Source organism: Suricata suricatta, chromosome 9 (genome assembly GCF_006229205.1).
Source record: "Suricata suricatta isolate VVHF042 chromosome 9, meerkat_22Aug2017_6uvM2_HiC, whole genome shotgun sequence".
In the NCBI taxonomy this organism is placed as follows: Eukaryota; Metazoa; Chordata; class Mammalia; order Carnivora; family Herpestidae; genus Suricata; species Suricata suricatta.
In genome coordinates, this window is record NC_043708.1 from 2,819,637 (window position 1) to 2,843,114 (window position 23,478).

Consider the following 23,478-nt stretch of genomic DNA (forward strand, 5'->3'; position numbering starts at 1 on the left):
GACTGCCCCCCGGCCGTGCCCCTCCACGACCCTGAGCCAGCCCCGACGACACGGGGTTAGGGCGCCGTCTCCGCAAACCCCCACCCGCTCCAGACGGAGCCGGGGAGCCCCCGAAGGGAGGGACCCCCGCACGGCAGGAGGGTGGTTGTACTTCTCCGCTCACTACACGCACTTGCGCTGGGCCTGTGGCTACCGCTGAGGACAAAGGTCAATGGCCTTCCGTCCCCCTACGCGACGCGGCCTCGGAGGGGTCAGCATGAGCGGGGGTGGAGCTTACGTTCCAGGAGGGAGACCAATGATGGGAGAAGGAACCTACCAGAAGGGATATGTCAGGGGCAGAGAGCAGCTAGGAAGGGGAGGCGTGTGGGGTGGAACGTGTCCCCAGGAGGGCCCCGAGGGAGCAGGGCAGGTGTGAGGGGGTGTGGCGGGCACGGGCCTGGAGGAACGCGGCAGGGAGCGAGGGCACGGGGGGCGGGCGTGAGGCCCCCCCGATCACGGTGAGCTCGTGTGCAGGCCAGCACGCCCAACGGAGGCAGACGGGCTGCACACAGGCCCGCGGATGGCCCCCCTCACACAGGATGCAGGGGGACGAAAGCCAGAAGGTGGATGTGCTGGAAACTCAGTGTCTGTGGGGGCGGAGTGTCAGAGGTCCGTGTCCCCTGTAAGTGTCCACCACTGGGGTGTGGACAGCAGGGTCTCACGAGGTTGGGGCTCACTGAACACAAAGACGGACGGGTTTACAGAGGAGCCTGATTACCCGTATCGAGAAACACGTGTTCGGGGTGGGCGGGCCGAGACGCTGCAGCTTATTCTGAAGCTCAGCTAAAACTGGCAGTTCACCTCCAAACCACACGGGAAGGACATGGCCAGCGACGCCCCGAAGCCTGTCACCTCGGACGGGACTCGGACACGGGCCGTCTCCCCCACCCTCCGTACCTGAAAGTGTGGGCTGGACACACACTTGGCCAGCTGTCGGAAGAGGGGCTCCATGATCTTCACGAACTCCGATGGTTCGATCACGTCTAGAATCTCTTCTAACTCATTCAAGAACATGACCTCCTTCGGACTGTGCGTCTTTGGCCAGTATTTGAGAAGTGCCATCACCACCTGCCGAAGAGACACCACACGGCGTGACGTCCGTGATGCCCGGCAGCTGTGGGTCAGGACTTCTGTTTCTCATTAGCGTGTGCCCTTCCCCCGCCCCCCGAGCATCCACACAAGGAGGTGCCCTTTCCCTTGTAGGAAGAACACGGATTCAGGGAATCAGCACATGTTGTTGTTGTTGTTTTTTAATAATTAGAGAAACAGGTCAAATTTATATGCTTAAGAATTACAATTTTGATTTATGTGACCCTCTCTCTCGGACCACCATGGCAGTCGGTCCTTTTAGGGGAAAAAAAAAAAAGGTTAAAAAATAAGCAGTCTGGGCGTGTGGGGGGCTCAGTCAGTTAAGCATCCGGCTTCCGCTCAGGTCATGATCTCACGGTTTGTGGGTTCGAGCCCCGCGTCGGGCTCTGTGCTGACAGCTCAGAGCCTGGAGCCTGCTTCCGTTTCTGTGTCTCCCTCTCTCTCTAACCCTCCCCTGCTCGTGCTGTCTCTCTCTGTCTCTCAAAAATAAATTAAAAAAAATTAAAAAAGAAGCAGTCAGGTGGGCTGACAGTGAAGGAATAGTGGGGAAGCAGGAGTGTGAGTCCGTGTGCTTGCGTCAGCGCTCGAGGGGCCCCTCCCGGAAGCGCAGGTGATGTGTGCGCACGCATGCTCTGTTTCTACATTAGCTCGATCTCCACACGTGTTTACGTACAAACATACGTGCTGTGTGTGTACACGTGGTGCTCCTGATCGTGCTAACTGAACTCTGCTAGAACAGATCAGGAGGGAGACGTGGAGGAAGCTGGCGCTGCTGTCGGCTCCTGTCGTGCAGGGCATGGAGGGACCTGGGGTCGGCCCCGCTGCCCTGTGTGTGTGTGACCAGTGACCTGGGTGGGTGACCGCCTCCGGGGGCTGCCAGGACCTCGAGTCTGAGGAGAGCTGGCCCTCGGACCGCACAGCAGGCGCCTCGAGGCATGTTCGCAGGGTCGGCGGCGCCTCCTCATTTGCAGGGACCTCACGTTCCTTGCCCAAGTCACACTGGTAGAAAGGGTGTTTGCGGGGCACCTTTCTTCATCTCACTCCTCTGGTTTCCAAACTTCCTCCCACAACCGTACCAGTAATAAAAATCATCCGTCCAAAATATCAGATTTGGCTCGGTGAAAATTAAGAATATGTATTTCTAGAGTTGAGTCACCGTAATTCTAAATCAGTACAAGACCCCACAACACAGCACAGGTGCGCACTCGCCCACGCACGGCTGCAGCCCATCGCCCGTCTCGGCCACCTGGGGACCCGCTGTCCCAGCCCCAGCATCGGGACGGCCGTGTAATCACCCCCGGAGATCACCTTCCGGACAGGCGGGTGGTTCCCCCGGCCGTGCAGACACCCCCGTGGTGCCCGGCAGGCCAGCTGCTCGGGACCATGGTTAAAACCACGGCGGGCCTTTGAACAGCGTCCACTTAGAACAACTCTGTTAATGCTTTTGGCATTCAGGCTCCTGGAGAATCTTTTATGATATTACACTTAATAAAACCCCAAAGCTCCTAGTTCTGATGTCCCATGTAAAAATTTACAACACAATGGTCTCTCAGAATTCCTAAAAAAAAAAAATCTATGATTTAATGCTTTTTTCTCCTACTTTTTGCTCAAAATCACTCACTAGACATTTACCGAGCACCTACTAGATCCCAGCAGTGGGGCAGCCACCGCTGAGAACACGGCAGGTGGCACTCACCCTGCAAACCCACTCTTCCCTGTCACTCGTCAAACGGGGCTTTGTGAGGAAAAACTAACACGTGGGACTCAGAACGCCTGGTTTACTACGCACGGACTCGGGAAGAGGTGTTGTTTCTGGAATCGGAGCCCCGCTGGACCTCCTTTCCACCCCACTGGGAATGGCCGATGGCCGGCACCCACAACTCCGGAGTGCAGCAGCGTTTGTGGAAGAGGGGTCTGCCTGGGAACGCTGATCTAGGCAAAAGCAGCTCTCTACCTGTCATGCACTGCACTTTCCTTCGGAAACTCAACGGGCTGCGCTCTCCGGACAGGGCTGGGGAGGGCAGGGGAGGCCCTCCCTCCTCTGAATACCAGGGAAAAAGAGAGTTACCACCAGGCTCTGCAGTAAAAGTCGATTAGCCTAAAGACACAGGTGGGTGAAAACATGAACTCACTTCTGTCCGTGACGGGCTGAGCTATTCTTAACGACAATAGTGTACGTGTTCATTGTGTCAGCACAGAGCCCGACACGGGGCTCGAACCCACAAACCATGAGATCATGACCTGAACTGAAGCCAGACGATTAACTGACTGAGCCACCCTGGCGCCCCAAACATATCCTACTGTAGACACTCCTGACCTCGGCCGCACTGGCTTCCGGGGCGCCTTGGGTCCAGGACCCCGAGGCCCACATGTGCGCCGTGTCCCCCGGGCTGCGGAGGGATGGACTCCTTCACAAAGAGTCTGCCTGTTCGCCTTCCCATCAACACGCTTTCAGCGCTGGACAGATCAGCGCCTGTATCTTCATAAAATGTGGATTTCAAAGGAAGGTGCTCCCTAAGGTGAGGGTCTTTAACGTGGAGAAAACTACATCTGCTTTTGGGGGCCGAGAGACAGCATCACGTTGCCGATGCTGTGGGAAATCCAGGACTGGAGTGATCCTGGGCGGCGGTCCTGGGGGGCGTGGGGGCCGGAAGCTTCTCTGTGCCCGAGCTGGCAGGGCCCCACCGTGGCCATGGCCGTCTCCCTCCTCCGTTGGCCGCAGCGTGGAGCTCCGGCTCCCGCAGAGGCTGCGAGCCGGCGCTGGCACGGACCCTGCACGCCCCACGACTGGCGTGGTCACAAGGGGCCCAGTGTCCACGGACGAGGAGAGAGGGTGGGTAGCTCTGACACATGCCTGGCCTGCATGATGCCGCCCATCTGAGGTGCCCTGAGGGCGCAAACTCATAGCGACAGAGGCTGGTGCGAGGCTACCAGGGGGCGGGCAGGGGGAAAAGCTGGAGTCGGGGTCGGGGGCGCCAAGCCTTCATCTGCGGCGATGCAGTGACCCACTACGGGAACAGTGGGGACAGCTGTGTGGCCCCGGATGGAGTGAACACCTCGTGCACTGAAAATGGCAAATTTCATGTCGTGTGTAATTTACCACAAGTAAATAATCAATAATAAGATATACCAAAAAGCCACTGAATGGTACATTTCAAATGCGTGAATTGTACCGCGTGTGACGTGCATCTCCATGAAGCTGTTTAAAAACGTGAACTCAGTGCCCCGCACGCTCAGCTTCCTTCATCTAGGCCACAACCTATCTTCATTTCAACAGGATCGCAGGCCGCGAGCCCGGGAAATCTCAGCAGCCGCGGCAGCACCTGCCCCGCCTGCGCTCGGCCGCGGAAGGAACCGCGCACGTCCGAAGTGCCTTTGGCACAAGTGTTCTGAGAACTCACGGCAGTGGGTCCCACCGGAGCCGGTCACGAGTGCGTTAAACCAAGGCGTGAACGTGTTCAACTCACACAACCGGGCTGCGCCCCTCGAGCGCCTCCGGTTCAAAGGAGTGAAGTCCGCACAGAGCCCGGCAACCCGACCGCGTCCAACACCCGCCGTGGGTGTTGTGTTGTGACCCCGTGATCACAGTCACTGCGGTCTGGAAACGCCACGCGGCGCGGAGCCCGTGTGTCTGTCGGCAGCGCAACCTGGGGGTGAAACGCGGTCTGGACGGCTCTGCGGCCGGCGGACTGATCGCGCTCTTCCCCCTCCGGGAAGCCCGCGCGTGTGACGTCAGTGCCGCCCGTGACGTCGGCGCCGCGCACGTGACGTCAGCGCCGGCCGGGGAAGGTACTCACCGGCTCGGTGAGGGTGCTGTCCTTCTCTAAGAACTGCACTACACAGTACGCCAGCTGAAAAGGAGGAGAGAAAGCGTCAACCCTGTGCTCTCCCTCCGCCCCCCTGCTCTGCTGGGTCTCCGCCACCACGGGCTGCCCTGCCCCATGGGTCCCGCAGGGCTCTGAGGGGGACTCTGGGGACCTGGTACAGAAAGCTAAGCACATCAGGTAACAGTCTTCTGGACTAACATTGACAAGTACGCCCGGGGTGGCTGGGATTTTTCTCACGGTCTTTTTGGAGACAGTAATGAACAAATGACCAAAGGGCTGGGAAGAAACAAGTTAAAATGTGCTTCCCTCTTCAACCCCTGAGCTGTCAACCCGCCTGTAGAACAGCTAACATGCAGCCCCAGGCGGGCGTGCTCGGTCGCTCTGACTCTTGGTTTTGGCTCAGGTCATGATCTCATGGTTTGTGAGTTTGACCCCTGCATCAGGCTCTGCACTGACAGCACAGAGCCTGATTGGGATTCTCTCTCTCTGCCCCTCCTTCACTGTCCCTCTCACTTCTCTCAAAAATAAACTAACTTCATTAAACCATTAACATGACCACAATCTGGTTGGATATAAAGATACTATCACCAGTTAACAGCAAAAAAAAGGAAAAAACCCTCCAAGTAAAATATTTCCCAGGAAGCCAAGGTCACTAGAAACACGTAAGAATACGCTTCCTGTGATTCATCCCGGGCTGCCCCTCCCAACGTGAGGGACGGAGGTGACGCTGGCTGCCGGCAAACGGGCACGTGGCCTGTCCCCGACCCTTGGCACCTGTCTACACAGGATTCACAAGTGCGGGAGTGAAGGAAACACCTCCTCTCCTGGCAAAGTGCAGCCAGCCAACGGGGTACAAACCGCCTGCTGACCAAGTTTCAGGGTAACTGTAAGATTTCTGCAAACGGTAAAAAGCCTGCTGCTTGCTTAAAAAACCTGTATTTCTGTAGCCCGTGCACTGGCTGCACACAGAGAGGTTTTATTCCTTGAAGGAGCCAGATTTTACTTATTTATTTTTAAATGTTTATTTTTGAGACAGAGAGAGAGAGAGAGTGAGCAGGGGAGAGGCAGAGAGAGGAAACACAGAATCCGAAGCAGCTCCAGGCTCTGAGCTGTCAGCACAGAGCCCAATGTGGGGCTCGAACTCATGAACCGTGAGACCATGACCTGAGCTGAAGTCAGACACTCAACTGACTGAGCCCTCCAGATGCCCCAGAAGGAGCCAGATTTTAAATCCTATGACAGAAAACCCCTCAGAGAAGTTCCCTTCACACCTGCCAGGTGAGTCACCCCCTTCTCTGCGCTTAGAACAAATTCGGAACTCCTCCACTCCTGAGACTTTTCTGACTTTTTTAAAAAGGGGAGCTCTTTGCCCCCGTATCCTTTCGACCATCCCCAGAACCGACATCTGGAACGCGACCCGAGAACGCGCCAGCTGACGGCCGGGGTTCCGTGCTGTGAGCTGCTCCTCACACGGTGACGCAATGCACCCCCCTGCACCCCCCCCATCACGGCCGCTCACCCCTCACCTGCGGATGGTAGACGCTCAGGGATTTCACTTTGTGCAAAGGCAGCAACACCTTCAACAAGAAAATCTTGTGCTCCTCCTTTAGCGGTAAGGCAAATCCATTAATTATACTGTGAAGACAGAATGCATTCCAAGTCTGAATATTCACAAATTCTAGGTTAAAAAAAAATCTTGCTGATTTTTTTGTGTTTCAGCAGAAATATCAGGAAGTGAAATGTAGGTTTCACAAAAGAGGCCGACATTAGCAGAAATTAAGATGACAATGAAATACCTTCCAAGCAGCAAAGTCATTTTTGTCTTTACCTTTAAGATAATTCTAAAATTCTGGTTTGCGGGGGGCGTTAGCCAGACTAGGGAGTCCCTGGGGTTTCGAAACCGCCTTCCTTTGACAGGCCGGGCGGCCGGGCAGCTCGGGGCCAGCTCCACACCCGGCACCCTTGCCTTGGACTTCACCCAGTTTTAGGAAGTCACTTCAGGTTCATTACCCTAATGCTGGCGGAAGCAAGTCTGTGTGTGGACGGGAGCTGGTTAAGAATCAGCCAGAAAGCTGCTCCCTCCTGCAGAGAAAGGGGGTCTTAATCCTGGTCTCTAAACTGGAGCTTTGGTCTGATGACAAGCCGTTTATCTGCTGGTGTCCAGTTGGGCAAGCAGGCCTCGTCATTTACTATCTATCTGGTCTTAGGATTAGGTAAGCACGGACATGTGGTAGGGCCACCGAGCAGTCACAGGAGTTCCAGACTATTCCAAGCCATCCAGGAGGCAGGGTGGGCACTGGGGATGACTGGCTCCTTCACACGGGGAAGGCCACAGCTCTTCTGGAAGGAAAAAACCATCGATCCAGGCGCGGGGAGTGTGGAGGCCCGTGGGCACAACAGGCCAGGCCGTGCCGGACGCTTCAACACTGTCCTCACAACAGCCCTGTGAGGGGACCATCGCCCGCCTTACTAAGAAAACGGCAGCCAAGACTGGTTAAGGAGGTCGTACAAGTAGGACGTGCCCCTGGACCGCTCGCCATGCTCTCCTGAGCGAAGCCCACCCCGTGCGCTGACGCAGGTGATACAATAAATGATCCGTTCTTCTAAATGTCAAAACATAAACCTTCTTAACCATCTTTGAGGAGCACAGGGAACAGAATGTGCGCACGGAACCGCACACACACACACGAGGGCTTCCGTCTGGGGGGCCCTAATGCAAGACCTCACCCACCCTTCCATCAAGTGAGGTCTTGGTTCCTTTGGAAACAGTTTCTATTGCCTCGCTCTGCGGAGGGCTGCTGGACTCCGGGAACTGAATCATACTGGATCATTCTGGAATAAATTCCACGCCAGGCCACTCACTGCCCGGGACACAGCACTCACCTCCCCAGGATTTCCAGTAATTCTGCTATGCCGTTGTGATGCTCTGTTTCATAAATAAACCTAGAAAAAGCAATTTGCCGTTTAGAATTGGACCCGGAAAGACTACACTCCTCTGGATGAGGAAACAAGGCGCTTCGGTGGGGGTGGGGGGTTGTCACGCAGCCGCTCAGCGGTGCGCGCACCTGCCTCACGACCATCCTGGGGGCCGCTCACCCTTCCCGACGGGACCACTCCACTCCCCCTCCCCCAACATTTTATTCTGGAAGTTTTCAAACACAGAGAAAGGCTGGAGGGTCCGCGTTTCAGCCGCCCAGGTGGGACGAGCCATTTGCTGTCCTCCTGATCGCACACACGTCCCTGTCCCCGTCCCTGAGCCAGTTTTGCTTCATGCCAACCTAACCTGACACATTAGTTTTAAAGCTTCTGAGAGGCCAGTCGGCGCAAGGGCAGAAGCTCTTTCCTTCCCACTGGGGACGTCACGCCTACGTCCTCACAGGCACCCCCGATGGCCACTGCCTTCCGGAACCTGGATGTGGGCAGCCTGTCTGCACCCTCTGTGAAGCCTTTCCTGCTGTGCCCACCCAGGGGGGCTCCCGGGGGCCCTGCAGCATCTGACGCACCCGACATCGGCCTGAGGACCGGGCTAGGACTTCTGGTCACCACGTCCCTGGTACCAGGGCATCTGTCCTGTGCCTAGGACGTGTGTGGTAAAAGGCCGGGGACACCAAGGAGGACAACGTCCCCCGACCCGCAGAGGATTTCCGCAGAAGCCAGGAGCTCACTCCTGCCCACCCCTCGCGTGCGCCTGTGCGCCATGAGTGTGTCAGGGAAGGTTTCTGCCTCTCCGGTGACACGAAGGTTGGAGACGGCTCCAAGCCTAAGGTAAGAGTTTGTGACGGTTACGAAGGCCTGACTCCGAAATCTCGCCCTTGTTGGAGACAAGTGGAACGAGGCCCTCAAGCAAAGAACAGGTCAGACACCCACAGGACGGGAGATACTTCTGAAGGTTGGGCCTTAAGATTTCTACGTTTCCGAACGACCAGAATTCTCCAAGGTTGTGGGGCCTGCCCGGGGCCCTGAAGGAGGTTAAATGGCGTGGAGGGGAAGGCAGGGTGCGGGCGGAGGCCTGTGAGCTGGAGCGGGGTGGGCCGCGGGCGGGCAGGGGACCCGTGGCGTGGGGGTGGGCGCCTCGCACAGGCTGGTGGCAGCCCCTGAGCAGAGAACCATGGTGCCACAGCTGTGAGTGTGGCCGAGATGAAGGTGAGGTGGGGAGTTACCCAGATGGCACGGGGGGACCTGGGCGGCAGGAAACGGCAGTGCGGTCACACTGCAGGTGACGTGTTTGAGCCACTGCTGGACACATCCCCCATGCGGCCTTCCCACCCCCACCTGCCGGGAGGCTGGAGGATGTCCCTGGGGGGTCCCGCCCCGGGGCCTTGGGAGCAGGGGCTGAACCCTGTGTCGCCCAGAATCCAGCCACGCTGGTGACACCATGAACAGAACAGCCTTTGACTACAAGCCATTTTGTTTTCCTGAGTCAACATTATTATATTCTTACTGATAAAGCCTTTGTTTCTAATTATATTAACCTGATTTGAAGGAGGTATAAAAAAGAAAATCAGTACATTTTCTAATAATTAGAAAATTATTACTCTTCTAGACAGAAAAAAGAGGAAGGTGGAGGGGAAGAGAGCCACAAAGGCGCCTGCAGAGTAGGCCAGCGTTTCTCACTCGAATCAGTGCTGTCGCTGCCCGCACGACGTGCTCTGAGCCGCACGTGAAGAGCTGGGACCTGGCCCCCCTCTCTGTGCGTCTGTCGTCCTGTGAGGGGCTCTGCTCGACACAGAAGGCCGGGGGAGTCTGCTCCACTTCCGGGCTGGGCCTCGCAGAGGCTGCGGCTTCTTCCCTCCTGGGGCCGGCAGTGGCCCTGCCCTGTGTCCCCAGTAACAGCCTGACCCCTTCAGGCCGGCTGAGGCCCTGCCCCTGTGCCCCAGCGCCCCCGGGACCAACCCGCCCCCTGCAGGCCAGCTGCGGCCCTGCCCTGCCCTGCGTCCCATGGACCAGCCTGCCACCTGCAGGCCGGCTGCGGCCCTGCCCGGTGCCCCCCCCCAGCCGGCCCCCTATAGCCTGGGTGTGGCCCTGCCCTGCGCCCCACCCCTGGACCAGCCCACCCCCTGCAGGCCAGCTGCGGCCCTGCCCCTGTGGCCCCCGGATCACCCCGCCCCTGCAGCCTGCCCACGGAGGAAATGCCCACGGAGCCCAGTTCCGACCACAGAATGGCGAGGAGTAATAAGTAAATAAACTAAAAAATGTATGATAGTGACGGAGAAGACGGCCAGCACTGAGCACCTGAACTGAATTACGTGCAGCAACTCTGGGATAATAACCTATTTAAATATTTTACTTCTTATACTGAGGTTCTTTAAGGCACGAGATCTTTTAGCCCAAGTGTCAATTTGTGATTCTATCTGAACAGAACCTATGTATGTTTTAAAGAACAAAAACCCCTCACTTCAGGTGGACCTTCAAGTTTAGGCCTAAACTGTTGCTGTTCTTTGTTGTTTTAACGATGCAGGAACGTTTTCACTGAGAAGCACATTGGCCCCATCGTGATCCTGTTCAAGAGGAAGGCTGATGCCAAGAAACGTGAGCCGGGAACGTGACATTTAGGAATCACGATGTCACTGTCTGACCGCGGTCAGCGTCCAGTTCCGGGATGCGGGGAGCTTGGAACGAGCCCAAAGGAAAGCCACACACGCACCGGGAGCTCTGACGCCGGGCTGTGGCAGCAGGTGTGGACAGAGGGCAGCAGAGCCTGAGGAGCGCGGAAGGGCGGGGCGGGGGCCGCCAGGGCCTGGCGCCGGGACTCCCAGCGGCTGCTGGTCCCCATGGTGGGACCGCACTTCCCCCATCCAGTGTCTCCATGTGTCTCTGGCCCCCTCTCCTCCTCCCTCGCTGGGTCACTGTCTCTAGGAAGGGACCCGCCTGGCCTCTGAGGCACTCCAAGCAGGGGCCGGCACGTCACCTTCACTCCGGCATGGTGGCTAGACTGTGTGAGACCTGCCTGCACAGGGAGCCTGTCACCGCTAGGATCTGTCACTACCCTGACCCAGCCTGGACCCAGGGAAGCCCAAATTCTTAGACTACTCGCTCATTCGGGAAGCTTCCAGAGACGGGTCAGAAACCACAGTAACTCTCTCCCATCTGTCAACATGCATTTGATGCCACCTCGGGCCGGGGGCGAAGCCGGCCCTGGAAGTGTGAGGTGAGAGGATCACACGCCACCTGCCCCACGGGGGGGGGGGGGGGCCTGGCGACCCAGCCCGGGGCTGCGGTGAGTCCTGGTGGCAGACTGTATCCAGAGGCCCCGGAGACCGTGGAGAAGGGCAGGTGGAAAGAATGTTCCAGGAGGGTCAACCAAGGCCTCTGAGGTGCTAGTGCGGAAGGAGCCGGAGGTGAGCGGAGGCGCAGCTGAGGAGGATGGAAGGCCAGCCTGGGTGCACACTCGGGCCTCGCCCAGGGCTCACGCCTGTCCCCGCCCCGGCCCCCGAACACCACCAGTTGCCCGTGTGACTCAGGCTGCAGCAGAAACACGGAGATGTCGGCGGGTGGGCGGAGGGGTGTTCAGACCGAAAGAACCAACGAGAGGCGGGGGCTGGGATGGGGGTGGCCTTGCAGTGTCATGGAACATTCTTTCAAGAGCCACGGGGCCCTGCTCTCCCGCAGGTAAACTGGGGCAGGGCAGCCTCCGTGGTCCTGCAGGCCTGGGGACGGCCGGCGCCGCCTGCACCTGCTGTGGCCACCGGGCCTCTCCTGCCCTGGGAGCGTGCGGGTCCCCAGGCCTCCAGTACAGCTCTCCGTCCTGTGGGAGTCTCTACGGATCCCTGCTTTACGTCACTCCTGCGTCTCTCGGAGATTCTCGGGGAGGATGATGTAATGCACAGGTTCTGGACGGACCGCGCCCAGGTAAGCGGACGGTTCAGTGAGAACGGAAACACAGGAAGGCGGAGTGGGGAGGTGCTGGGGGGGGGGGGAAGGAGGGGAGTGGGCAGAGGAGGAGGGGCGGGGAGGCTGCGCCCCCACCAGTCACCTGCCAAACGGAAGGATGGGGGGGGATTAGGTGTGAACACGCGAGCACCATCATGCAAAAAGAGAACTGTTACCCACACGTCAACTTACCTATAAAATATATTATTTATCTGTTTTCTGATGTAAGCTCTTAAGCCTAAGAATTTTCCATAGATTCTGTGAAGGGTAGTTTTCAGAAAATCTCTCTCTCGAGGATCTTCACTGTCAAAGAGCTCTAAAAGCTTCAAGAAGAAAAAGACACTTAGTGGCTCACTATTCCTGCTTGCTGGATTACGGCTTTTATAATTTCAGCTAATTCGTACCTACCTGCAATACAAACTTCTGATCAATATATTTCTTCGCTATATTAGGTTGGAAATCTGGAGACTCTAAAAATCTTAAGAAAAATTCATAAACAAGCTAGGAGGAAAAAAAAACAACAATGAATCAAATAACATGGTATTTTATGAGATAGAGATTAAAGACAAACCAGGAGTTGAGTATCTGCCTGAAAATATTAGCCTTAAAAAAAAATCATCTACAGAATTAATGCCAAACGATGTGGCCTAATCCAGTTATAACTGATGATGGTAATGGTCTTATTCAGCCAAGAACCAGACTGTACCCTTAAATGCCATTTAAACAAAACGATACCATGGCTGAAGTCACCAATGTGCAACTGACGCCAGTCAGAGAGCACGGTGCGTGGCAGCCACAGCCGCTGGGGGCTACGTCCCGCCACCTGCACGTGTCCCCGGCAGAGGCAGAGCCGGGCGGACAGGAAGCTGGGACAGCACGGTGAGCGGGTCCCAGGTGCGGCCCCCCGGGGCTGGGATGTCCGTCCCCTCCAGGATGTGGTGGTTACACAGTAACCTTGGGACATCCGTCCCCAAGACAGCCCCCTCTGTGCTGTGCTCCCCACCCGGCTCCCTCCTGGCTCCTCTCCCGTGGAGGGCCCAGACCCCGAGGTGGCCCATGGCCCGCACACACTCCGCGCCTGCTGGGCTCCGTGCCTTCTTGGGCATCCGGCCTCACCAATGGCCAACTTTTTGCCTTAAAATGTGTTAGAAAACAAGTGTCAGTCAGCAGGCGAGCTCTGGGGTATACTGAATCTAAGTCCTGAAAACAGGAAATGTCTGTGAAACGCCTCAAGTCCACGGCTATCAACAAAGTGGTCATTTCCGTCACTCATACTGACAACTCTGTAACTTGGGAGTTGGTGTAAAGTGTCCAAACAAAAAAACCATGACATGCTCTCGCGTCTGCTGAAGTGCCTTCCTGGTTCGCACGGGTTTGCGAGATCAGGGGCCCCGCAGCCAGAGTCGGGTGAGGCCACAGGGCCAGTGCACGTGCTTGAGAGCAAAGCCTCAGGGCCACACACGCTCAGCTCCTGCCCCCTTCCTGGCGCTCCCCCAACTCCCCCCCGAGTTCCGTACCTGTAGATGAGGCCAGGCGGCTTCTAACGTTGGCTCATCTTCCTCGGGGTCAAATTCTGCTCCCGTGGGATTGGAGGAAGGTGGTAACGTTCGAAACATGTTAACTGCAAACTAAAATCCACATATTCTAGAATTATAACCAGGGCATTAAAGATATTTACAGAAACCATTAGAAAAAACATTTACAGAAAACATTAAAAGAAGACGTTCAGAAAGATGTTTAATTGTAGTGATTGCTGCTTGCAGCGGTCATCCGGCTTGGCCCCTCATGTGAGCCTGCCCCGCGGGCCTGGGCCACCCGTAGAGGACAGCCCTCGGGGGCCCGGCCTCGGACGGTCATGCTCTTAGCCTATGTGCACTCACCAAGAAATGACTTCGGAAGAGATTTCTCTGGACTTTAAATGAACCCCTCGTGCAACTTGCTACCTGTGTTTTTTTATCTTGTCCTTTACCACGGACCCCCACCTCCACTCCATTTATTTCCAGCTTCATGAAAGTCAGTGTTTACGACAGATGTTTCTACATGAAATCTAGAATTCTCTGGAGCACAGGTACACTTTAATGCCCACATGGTCAATCCCTAAATAAAGCACAACACACACGGACAAATCTGTGACAGAAAATGTGGTATACCAGAGGTATAGCCTTCTGGTAGTTTCTCTGACGGAACTCTGACACGGCTGGCACCTGCGATTCTGAAGTTAACTGGTTATATTCGACTGGCCGTGAAGCCAAGGACGGCGTCGCCAAAGCCCGGGCGGAGGCAGGAGTCTGCGGGGCTGCCACACCAACTTGCCTGGACCCAGCGGTCCTGGTTCCAGCATCCCGGGAGGACGGCCATCCCTGACCCGGAACTTCTATTACTGCCCCGCTCGGAGTGACGGAAGTCCTTTCTTTCACGAGACAAGAAAACCTGGCGCTGTAACTTCTACACGCACCCCCCACCCCCGCCAACGCCGCGCTGCACGAACTCAATGCTCATCTCCGGAAAAGGGTAAATGGATGAGAACTAACATCTGGAGCGGAGCAGAACCGCTGCAAATCGTCCTCGGGCTCCGATGCTTCTTAGCTCAGAGGCTTCGGGGTCAAGGGAGCTGAGCGCTGCACCACGCCGCGTGCTCCCCACCGTCCCGGTGCCACAGAAGCCCCGGGAAGACGTGGACCAGACGCAGTCCCACACGAGTGCGCGTGCGCCCCGAGGAGGGGACGCGGCCAGGACCCGGCGACACGGCCCGCAGGGCTGCCCTCTGACTCAGAAGCAGGCCCTGCGCACGGAAACCCCTGCCCACGCGTCGGTTTTCTCACGTGCGGAGACTGGGCGATCTTGTCTCTGCACCGGGCCCGCAGGAAACGCGACAGCACGCGCATGTGCAGTTACCGCGCCGGCTGCACGCGTGGGGGGCGGGGCCGACCCTGGCCTAAGAGGGGGCACCTTTCTCCAGACCGCTCTCCGCACCTGAAATCAGCCCTGCAGGTGCTCCCCTCCGGAGAGCTACATTTATTGAATTAGCTGCAAACCAAACCGGCTTGAGAAGGAGCCTTAGGGGAGATTGCTCGATTCAGCGGTATCAGGAAGCCTTTCCGGATCTGTACTATTCACCACCAACGGCTGAAGTCATGCAATGCTCCCGCCCCGATGTAACTGAGGCAGAACGTTCGAAGGCCTAGGACATGAAAGGACACTCGTAAGAAGAGCTCTGGGAATCTAGTTTCAGACAATGAGGAGAGAAAGGTTGGTTATTCACTTCTTCCTTTTCAACCACAAAGGCTATTCCACTATGTTATTTATTCTGTTTTATTCATGTTAACAGAATTTGTAAAGGTGAGTCCACCAGAGGCCAAATCTTGGTTTGTCCAGATGCTCTTCCTCCCATAACAGCAACGCCAGATTCTGAACGTCACAAGACCCGTTCTGGTGCTGGCAGGCTGAGGGGAGGTGTGGGAAGGGAGCCCATCAACATTTCTTGTTTGATGTTTATTTTTTTGAGAGAGAGAGACAGTGTGTGAGCAGGGGAGGGGCAGAGAGAGAGAGACACAGAACCTGAAGCAGGCTCCAGGCTCTGGGCTGTCAGCATGGAGCCTGATGTGAGGCTCGAACCCATAAACTGTGAGATCACGACCCAAGCCAAAGTTGGATGTTCAACCAACTGAGCCACCCAGGTGCCCCTCTACATTAAAAAAAAAAAATAGAATACTGTGTTGTAAATATTACAACAAATTTGGAAAAGCCAACAGAGGCAACAGAACAGACCACTGCAGGCTGGGCTGAAACAAAAACCAAAAATAGAAACTGTCTCCACTAACAGTGACATAATTAGGGAACGTGATCAGGAGCAGCCCAGGAACGCGGCCCCAGAAGTGACCCCTTGGTCACCAGGAACTCGCTGCCCAGTCACAAGGCCCCAGTGGAGACAGCATAAAAACCCTAATAAAGGGCACAGAAGAATATTCGAATAAATGAAGGAATCTTCCCTTCCCTGTGCGGTGACATCCTATTACAAAGATAACTTCTCCACAAAGCAAAGTGCACACTGAATGCAATCTTAAACAGAATACTAACTGGATTTTTGATGAACTCAAACAATGTAATATAAAATCTAGGTGAATAATAAAAATCCTAGTGACAATCTTGAGAAAACCTGTGCATTTCCTCACTTGTGAGGTTGGTTCAAGGCTGCTCTCATGGTAGAGTCCTGGTGTTACCCCAGGAGTGTGCACATTCCCGAGCACATCTTGTGTGCAGCACAGGACACCGAAACCCAATAACATCAATATTCACACTGAAAGTAAGTGGTTTGCGTACTCACGTTAATCAAAAGGCACAGACCTCTGACTGAATAAAAAAGTAACGCTCAACTCCATGCTGTCTGCAACAAGCCTGCTTTAAATATAAACGTACAAACTGGTCAAAAGTAAAAGTCAGGGAAAAGACACGCCGGTTCACACCAGCCGAGAGAGCAGAAGTGGCTACCTTAACATCAGACAGAGTGGTTTTTGGAGCAATTTAGATGACCAGGGATGAAGAGGATCATTCTGTAAGGATAAAGGAGTCAACTAAAAAATACTACTAATATCTATACACTAAATAACATGATCTAGAACTTGACAGAATTATAAGAGAAAGACAGTAAGCAATTAGATAATAGAAAGAAAACAGCCCTAATTACAATAGCACTGAAAGATGAAATATTGATGAGTCTAAAAAAACATACGTAGGATCTGTCTGCTGAAAGCCACAACTGCCAAAATGGGGACATACTATGTTCATGGACTATGGTTATCACTTCTCCCCAAATCTACACAGCACTGCAGTTCCAATAGAAGCCCCTGAAGGATATTGTGTAGATAAAACCAAACTGATTCTGGGACGCCTGGGTGGCTCAGCTGGCGAGGTGGCTGACTTCGACTCAGGTCATGATCTCACAGTCTGTGTTTAAGTCCGAAGTCGGGCTGTCAGCACAGAGCCCGGAGCCTGCTTTGGATTCTGCATCTCCTTCTCTCTCTGCTCCTTCTCCACTCACACTCTATCTCCTCTCATTCTCTCAAAAGTAAATAAACATGAAAAAAATTTAAAAAACCCCCACCAAACTGATTCTAAAATTTATATGGAAAGGTAAAATAACTAGGTAGGCAAAGAGCTTTGAGAAAGAAAAACAAGATCGAAGCATTCATACTGCCTGATCTCAAAATTTACTACGAAGTGACATGACAGTAATGAAGACGGTATGGTATCAGCAAGCAGATCCCTAATTAATGGTACAGAAGAACAGAGTCCAGAAACAGACTCACAAATACGGTCAACTGACTTTTGACAAGGCTGCAAAAGCATTTCAAAGAACAGTCTTTTCAACAAGTGGAATAGTTGGACAGCCATATGCTAAAAAATGAACCTCAGCCAAAATGACTCACAGACCTAAATATAAAATGTAAAACTATAAAACCACAGGGGCGCCTGGGTGGCTCAGTCAGTTAAGCATTTGACTCTTGATTTCAGCTCAGGTCATGATCTCCCACTGACAGTGCGGAACCTGCTTGGGATTTTCTCTCTCCCTCTCTCTGCCCCTCCCTCCTCTCAAAAGAAACAAATACACATTAAAAAAAAAAACAACCCTATAAAACCATCAAAATTTTAGGAGAAAGATCTTTGTGAGGCTGGGTTAGGCAAAGACTTCTCAGATATGGTACCAAAAGAAACAAATCATAAGTTAGACTTCATCTAAATTAAAACTCTGTAAAGACACTGTGTTAAAAAAGAAGCCGTAGACTGAAAGAAGATACTATGAGCAGGGGAGGGGCAGAGAGAGAGGAGCAGACACAATGTGAAGCAGGCTCCAGGCTCTGAGCTGTCAGCACAGATCCCAATGCGGGGCTCAAACTCACAAACCGCATGATCATGACCCGAGCGTAATTAAAAGGACTGACGACCCCAGATGTTGACAAGGACGCAGAGCAACTTCAAGCCTCACACGGTGCGGGGGGGGGGAGGGGCGGGGAAGGAGGGTGCAAAACCGGCACAAGCTGCTTCGCAAAGCAGTTCAGAAAGTTAAACATGTGACATGACCCAGGAGTTGTGCGTGTTTACCTGAGTTAAATGAAAACCTAGGCCTACAACTTGCATACGATTATTTACAGCAGTTCTCTTGTCCTACATGCCCTCAGCTGGGGAGCGGATAACCTGGTCCGTCCATGTAGGGAGACACCACGGAGCAGTTGACGGGAACAAGCTGGTGGGCGGACCTCAAACACTTTATGCCGAATGAAGGAAGCTGGATTCGAAAGGCTACAGACCACACGAGCCCCCCGACGTAACGTTCTGGAAAAGACAATATAGCAGAACTGCGGACAGATCAGTGTGGCCAGGGACAACGGGGGAAGAGAAGCCTTGACCACAAAGGAGTTAACAAAAATAATTTTTTGGGAGGGTAGTGAAACTGCTCGACGGTGATGGTGGTGACTACATGACTGTACGTGTCAAATCTCATAGAACCGTTCACAAAGAAGTGTGTGCTTTGCTGTATGTAAATTAAGAATTAATTTTAAAACATGTTATGAAAGGATACTTCTTGCCTGTTAAGTTCCCAAACCTTGGTTCACAACGTCCTTGGCATCTCAGTAGCTTCTCCACTAGCCCCGACATCAAAAGAAAAACTCTTCCATGGAGGAGCTTGGAAAACCCTCAGCTTTACTGACGTATGACTGAGACACAAAAAATGGTATGTTTTTTTTTTTAATTTTTTGGTAATGTTTATTTATTTTTGAGAGAGACAGATTGCAAGCAGGGGAGGGGCAGAGAGAGAGGGAGACACAGAATCTGAAGCCGTTCCAGGCCTGTGCTGACGCGGGGCTCAAACCCACAAACTGCAAGATTGTGACCTGGGCCGAAGTTGGACGCTTCACTGACTGAGCCCCCAGGTGCCCCAAATGGTATAGGTTTAAAGTATACAATCTGATATTTTAAAAAACCGTTTTTCTTTATTTTGGGGGGGGCGGGGTCAGAGAGAGAGAGAGAGAGGGGGGCAAGGGACAGAAGATCTGAAGCAGGTTCTATGCTGACAGCCAAGAGCCTGACACAGGGCTTGAACCCATGAACCACGAGATCATGACCTGCGGTGAAGTTGGACACTTAACCGACTGGGCCACCCAGACGCCCCTACAATCTGACATATTCATATTCTGTGAACCATCATACGATCAAGATAATGAACACATCCGTCATCCCCCCGAAGTTCTTAGAAGCCTTCGGAAGAAATAAGACCTATGCAGGATGGGGAAGTGGGGAGGGACGGAGTGGGAAGAAATATTTAACTTTGACTTCCTATGCTTCTGTATTTATTTCAATTAGGAAACAAACATGCATGTCTTTTATGGTTTAAAAACATTAAACAAAACAGAGGGGAATTCTCCAAAAACAGTAAGAACACATCTCAAAGGAGATACCGGTGTTACTGATACTGAAAACAGAAGAAGCACTCTCTGGATTTCAGAAAGCACCATAGGTTTTAATGCATGACTTAAATCCTCACTTGAAAGAAATCGGTAGACTATTCCTGGTTAATATATACGACCTTCTTTAATCAGCACGTGCATTCCTCTCCCATTTCCAAAATACCTTCACCCTTATGACGAGCAGTACTTTCCAGAACACGCTGTAAATATCAGATGTAAAACTAGACAAAGAAGAGTGTCCAACGTCAACTCTCGAGTGAGCACAGGGCAGTTAACCCCGGGGCTGGGGGCAGTAACCCCTCCCGGGGACCCAAGAAGAACTGCTTTGCCCTCGATGGAGGATGCGGACTGGAACCCTGAGCGTGGGAGAAACCGCCTGTGAGGCACTTCTGTCTGCCCACAAGCAGCAGAGACGACAGTGACGGATGGGCTGGTTCTCCCTGGACACCCAGTGTCCGTCCTGCTGAGAACGCTCTATGTGTACGCTACGTACACAAGGCGTCCTGTTGTGTTAAAGTTTGTTCTGGGGCATCTCGGTGGCTCAATCAGTTAAGTGTCCAGCTTTGGCTCAGGTCATGGTCTCACAGTCTGTGAGTTCGAGCCCCGCATTGGGCTCTAGCACAGCTCAGAGCCTGGAGCTGCTTCGGATTCTGTGTCTCCCTCTCTCTCTGCCCCTTCCCCATGCATGCTCTCTCCTCCAAGAATAAAACATTAAAAAAATTTTTTTTAAGTTTATTTATTTTTGAGAGAGACTCTCCGGAGAGAGCATGCGTGGGGGAGGGGTAGAGAGAGCGTGAATCTCAAGCAGGCTCTGTGCTGACAGCAGGGCTTGAACTCATGAGCTGCGAGATCACGACCTGAGCCGAAATCAAGAGGTCGGACACTTAACTGACTAGAGCCACCCAGGCGTCACACGGTGCTGTCATCTTAGGAAAACATACACTTTTGATTTTTTAATGATGACAAATGTGGTACATGGTTATTATTAGAAGTCTTAAAAATTACAAAAACAGGGGCGCCTGGGGGGCTCAGTCGGTTAAGCGTCTGGCTTTGGCTCAGGTCATGATCTCACAGTTCGTGGGTTCGAGCCCTGCATCAGGCTCTGTGCTGACAGCTAGCTCAGAGCCTGGAGCCTGCTTCAAATTCTGTGTCTCCCTCTCTCTCTGACCTCCCCCTGCTCATGCGGTCTCTCTCTCTCTAAAATAAATAAAGACAGTAAAAAAAAAATTTTAATAAAAAAAATTACAAAAACAGAGTGACACAGAAACGCCTGCATCACCACACCACCGCAGAGCGGCTGCTGCCGTCAGCCCGCGTGTCCTCCTCCAGAGGAGTCTCCCAGGTCAGTGAGCGGGACAGGGTCCGGGAAGGCACCGCGTCCATCCACAGGGTGCACGGATCCGCGGTCGTGGGCGCTTCCAGAGCGGTGCATTTGAGGCCAAGCGCCCTTGAACCGGCTCATCGTGCCGCGGATCTAACCAGCTCCTTCTCTGACCTTCAGGTCGTATTGCCCGTGAGCCTCGTTTTCATGTCTTCGTCTATGCAGCAAAGTCCACACCGAGGGGACAACTACTGAGCTTACAACAGGCACCGGTCAAGTTCAGAGGAGGAGACAGGACCGCGTGACCAGGGCTGGCGGAGGGTCGAGCTGCTGCAGGCCTCCTGGGGGGGCTTCCGTCTAGAGGGGGCAGCGCGGGAAGGCCATTCGGAAGTTCTTAAACTTCTGGAGTCCTAAGAATGACTTGGGGGGACACAGAGAAACAGGGCTGCAGCCAAGAAGTGACTTTTCAAAAAGTTTTAAATATTTATTTATTTTTGAAAGAGAGAGAGAGAGACAGAGCATGATAAGGAGAGAGGCCCAGAGAGAGGGAGACACAATCTGAAACAGGCTCCAGGCTCTGAGCTGCCAGCGCAGAGCCGGATGTGGGGCTCGAATTCACGAACTGTGAGATCATGACCTGAGTCAGAGTCGGACGCTCAACTGAGCCACCCAGGCCCCCCAAGAAGTGACATTTAAAAATTTTTTTTACTTATTTTGAGAGAGAGAGAGAGAGGGAAAGAGAGCAAGAGAGAAAACAAGTGGGGGAGGAGCTGAGAGAGAGACAGATGATCGGCAGTGGGCTCTGTGCTGACAGCAGAGGGCCAGACGCGGGCCTTGAACTCATGAACTGTGAGAGGATGACGTGAGCCGAAATCAGAGCCACCCAGGCGCTGCCGCCGCCCCTCGGAGCAGAGCTCTTCTGGAAGAACGGTTCTCACGCTTTGGTCTCCAGACCCCTTTAAACTCCGAAACATTACTTGACGACTCCGAAGAGCTTTGGTTTATGAGTCATTTCTTTAATGACGACTGCATCAGAAATTAAACCAGGAAAATGAAAAAGACATGAATCCATTAAAAAATACTAAGCCCAGGGGCGTGTGGGGGGCTCAGCTGGTTGAGTGTCTGACTTGGTTCTGGCTCAGGTCGTGATCTCATGGTTTGTGGGTTCGAGCCCTTCGCTGGGCTCCATGCTGGCAGAATGGAACCTGCTTGGGATTCTCTGTCTCCCTCTCTCTTTGCCCCTCCCTGACTCATGCGGTCTCTGACTCTCTCAAAATAAATAAATGAACTTAAAAAAAGGAAAAAAAAAAGAAGCCCACTGTGTCAATATAAATAACATACATTTATGAAAAAAATTTTTTTCCTAACAATGTTAGTTATTTCATTAAATGTCATGGTACATAAAATCCGGGTGACCCTTGAACAATGCAGGGGCTAGAGGGGTCAGCCCAGTGCGCAGCTGAAAGTCTGCATATGACTTCTGACTCCCCTCAAACTTAACTACTCACTGCCTACCGGTGACTGGAAGTCCTAGCGAAAACATAAACATCAACTCACATGCGTTTCGTATGTTATCTGTAGCAGACGTATCCTTACAATACAGTGAGCTACAAAAAAGGAAATGCTAAAAAAGATCTGAAGGAAGAGAAAATACATTTCTGGTATTGCACCATATTTATATACAAAAAACCGTGTGTAGCTGGACTGCCCCAGTTCACACCGTGTTGCTCTGGGTCAAACTGCGTTTTGCAAAGCAAACACAAATTTAGCGAGAAGAGTGGCATTTTTTACATTTTTGCTAATCTTTCTACTGTCTGGCTTCAAAGAAAACAGTTGGCTTCTCATGTCTGCTCCGTTCTGAACGTTGGTTTTGTTGAAATACAGAAAGGACATGTCTCTTGTGTGGTGCAGCTGGAAAGGGGGGAATAATTAACAGGCCCTTTTCAGATAACCGTGGACTTCTTGGGTGCGACCCTGAACTTGACACGTGGTAGTTTCTCTTGTCAGTGAGGCGGTCTCCCCATTATGACCCAGTGACGTGTCTTGCGCTTTGAATGGCTCTCTGGCCCACGAATGACTACGGACCGTCACTGACTGGCCACTGGGAAACACCGGTTCAGTGGATTGCGTTGACCTTCCGGGGGGGACTCATTTTGCCAGGTGTTAAAAATCCCGTTTTGGTCACTGATCTAAGCAGGGGAGTTCGGGGCCCGGCAAGCTGATGCTCGCACTGAGTGGATACAGATTTTCCAAAAATTCACTTTTGCCCCAAAGCTCGAACTTCGCACCGACAACACACACTCACTTCTCCTCATTTAAGCGGCACTGTCTATTCTTTGAGAAAACACCTGCTAACGTTCATTCAAACCGCCAGTTCGTCTCTGAGTCACTTAAGTAAAAATGGGTGTCTGAAAACAATGGTTTTTCTATCGGTGTGTTGACGGGTAAGAAAAATGCCAATGCCTGAAAAACAGACGAACTAGAGAATTTAATTGAAACAAACAAACAGATGGTCGGGTATATTTAAAATACGACTGAAAGGGAGAGATAATGCAGTTTGCGTGATGCAGGCCTGAGACTCCAGACGCCGGGCGCTCCCCGTGGGTCTGCTTCCCCTCCACCCCCCTCTCTCCGGAGTTCCTTCGATCTGAAAGATGACCCGTGACACTCTGTGACACGCTGGCACCGAAGTCCACGGTGTAGAAAAGCGTACGGCACCCACGAAGAGACGCTCCCCCTCCCCCACCGTCGGTCACTAGGGAAACGCAAACCACAGCCGCAGCGAGGTCCCACGTCACCCCCACCCGGAGGGCTGCCGTCCGGCAGGCGGAAGCGCGTGTGGACAGCGTGGGGACACTGGAGCCCTCGC

The 23,478-nt window shown here is 53.4% G+C and overlaps 1 protein-coding gene across 1 annotated transcript in view; it reads right to left on the reverse strand.

Annotated features, from left to right (window-relative positions):
- PPP2R5C (protein phosphatase 2 regulatory subunit B'gamma) overlaps positions 1-23,478 on the reverse strand; it is an 87,407-nt gene that overhangs the window by 13,889 nt on the left and 50,040 nt on the right. Inside the window, exons 3-10 of the mRNA XM_029950822.1 lie at positions 13,343-13,453; positions 12,234-12,326; positions 12,018-12,148; positions 7,839-7,898; positions 6,482-6,590; positions 4,926-4,979; positions 834-1,107; positions 702-715 (exon numbers count right to left, since the gene is read on the reverse strand). Of these exons, the coding sequence (XP_029806682.1) occupies positions 702-715; positions 834-1,107; positions 4,926-4,979; positions 6,482-6,590; positions 7,839-7,898; positions 12,018-12,148; positions 12,234-12,326; positions 13,343-13,453 (846 nt within the window). The remainder of the gene's footprint in view (positions 1-701; positions 716-833; positions 1,108-4,925; positions 4,980-6,481; positions 6,591-7,838; positions 7,899-12,017; positions 12,149-12,233; positions 12,327-13,342; positions 13,454-23,478) is intronic.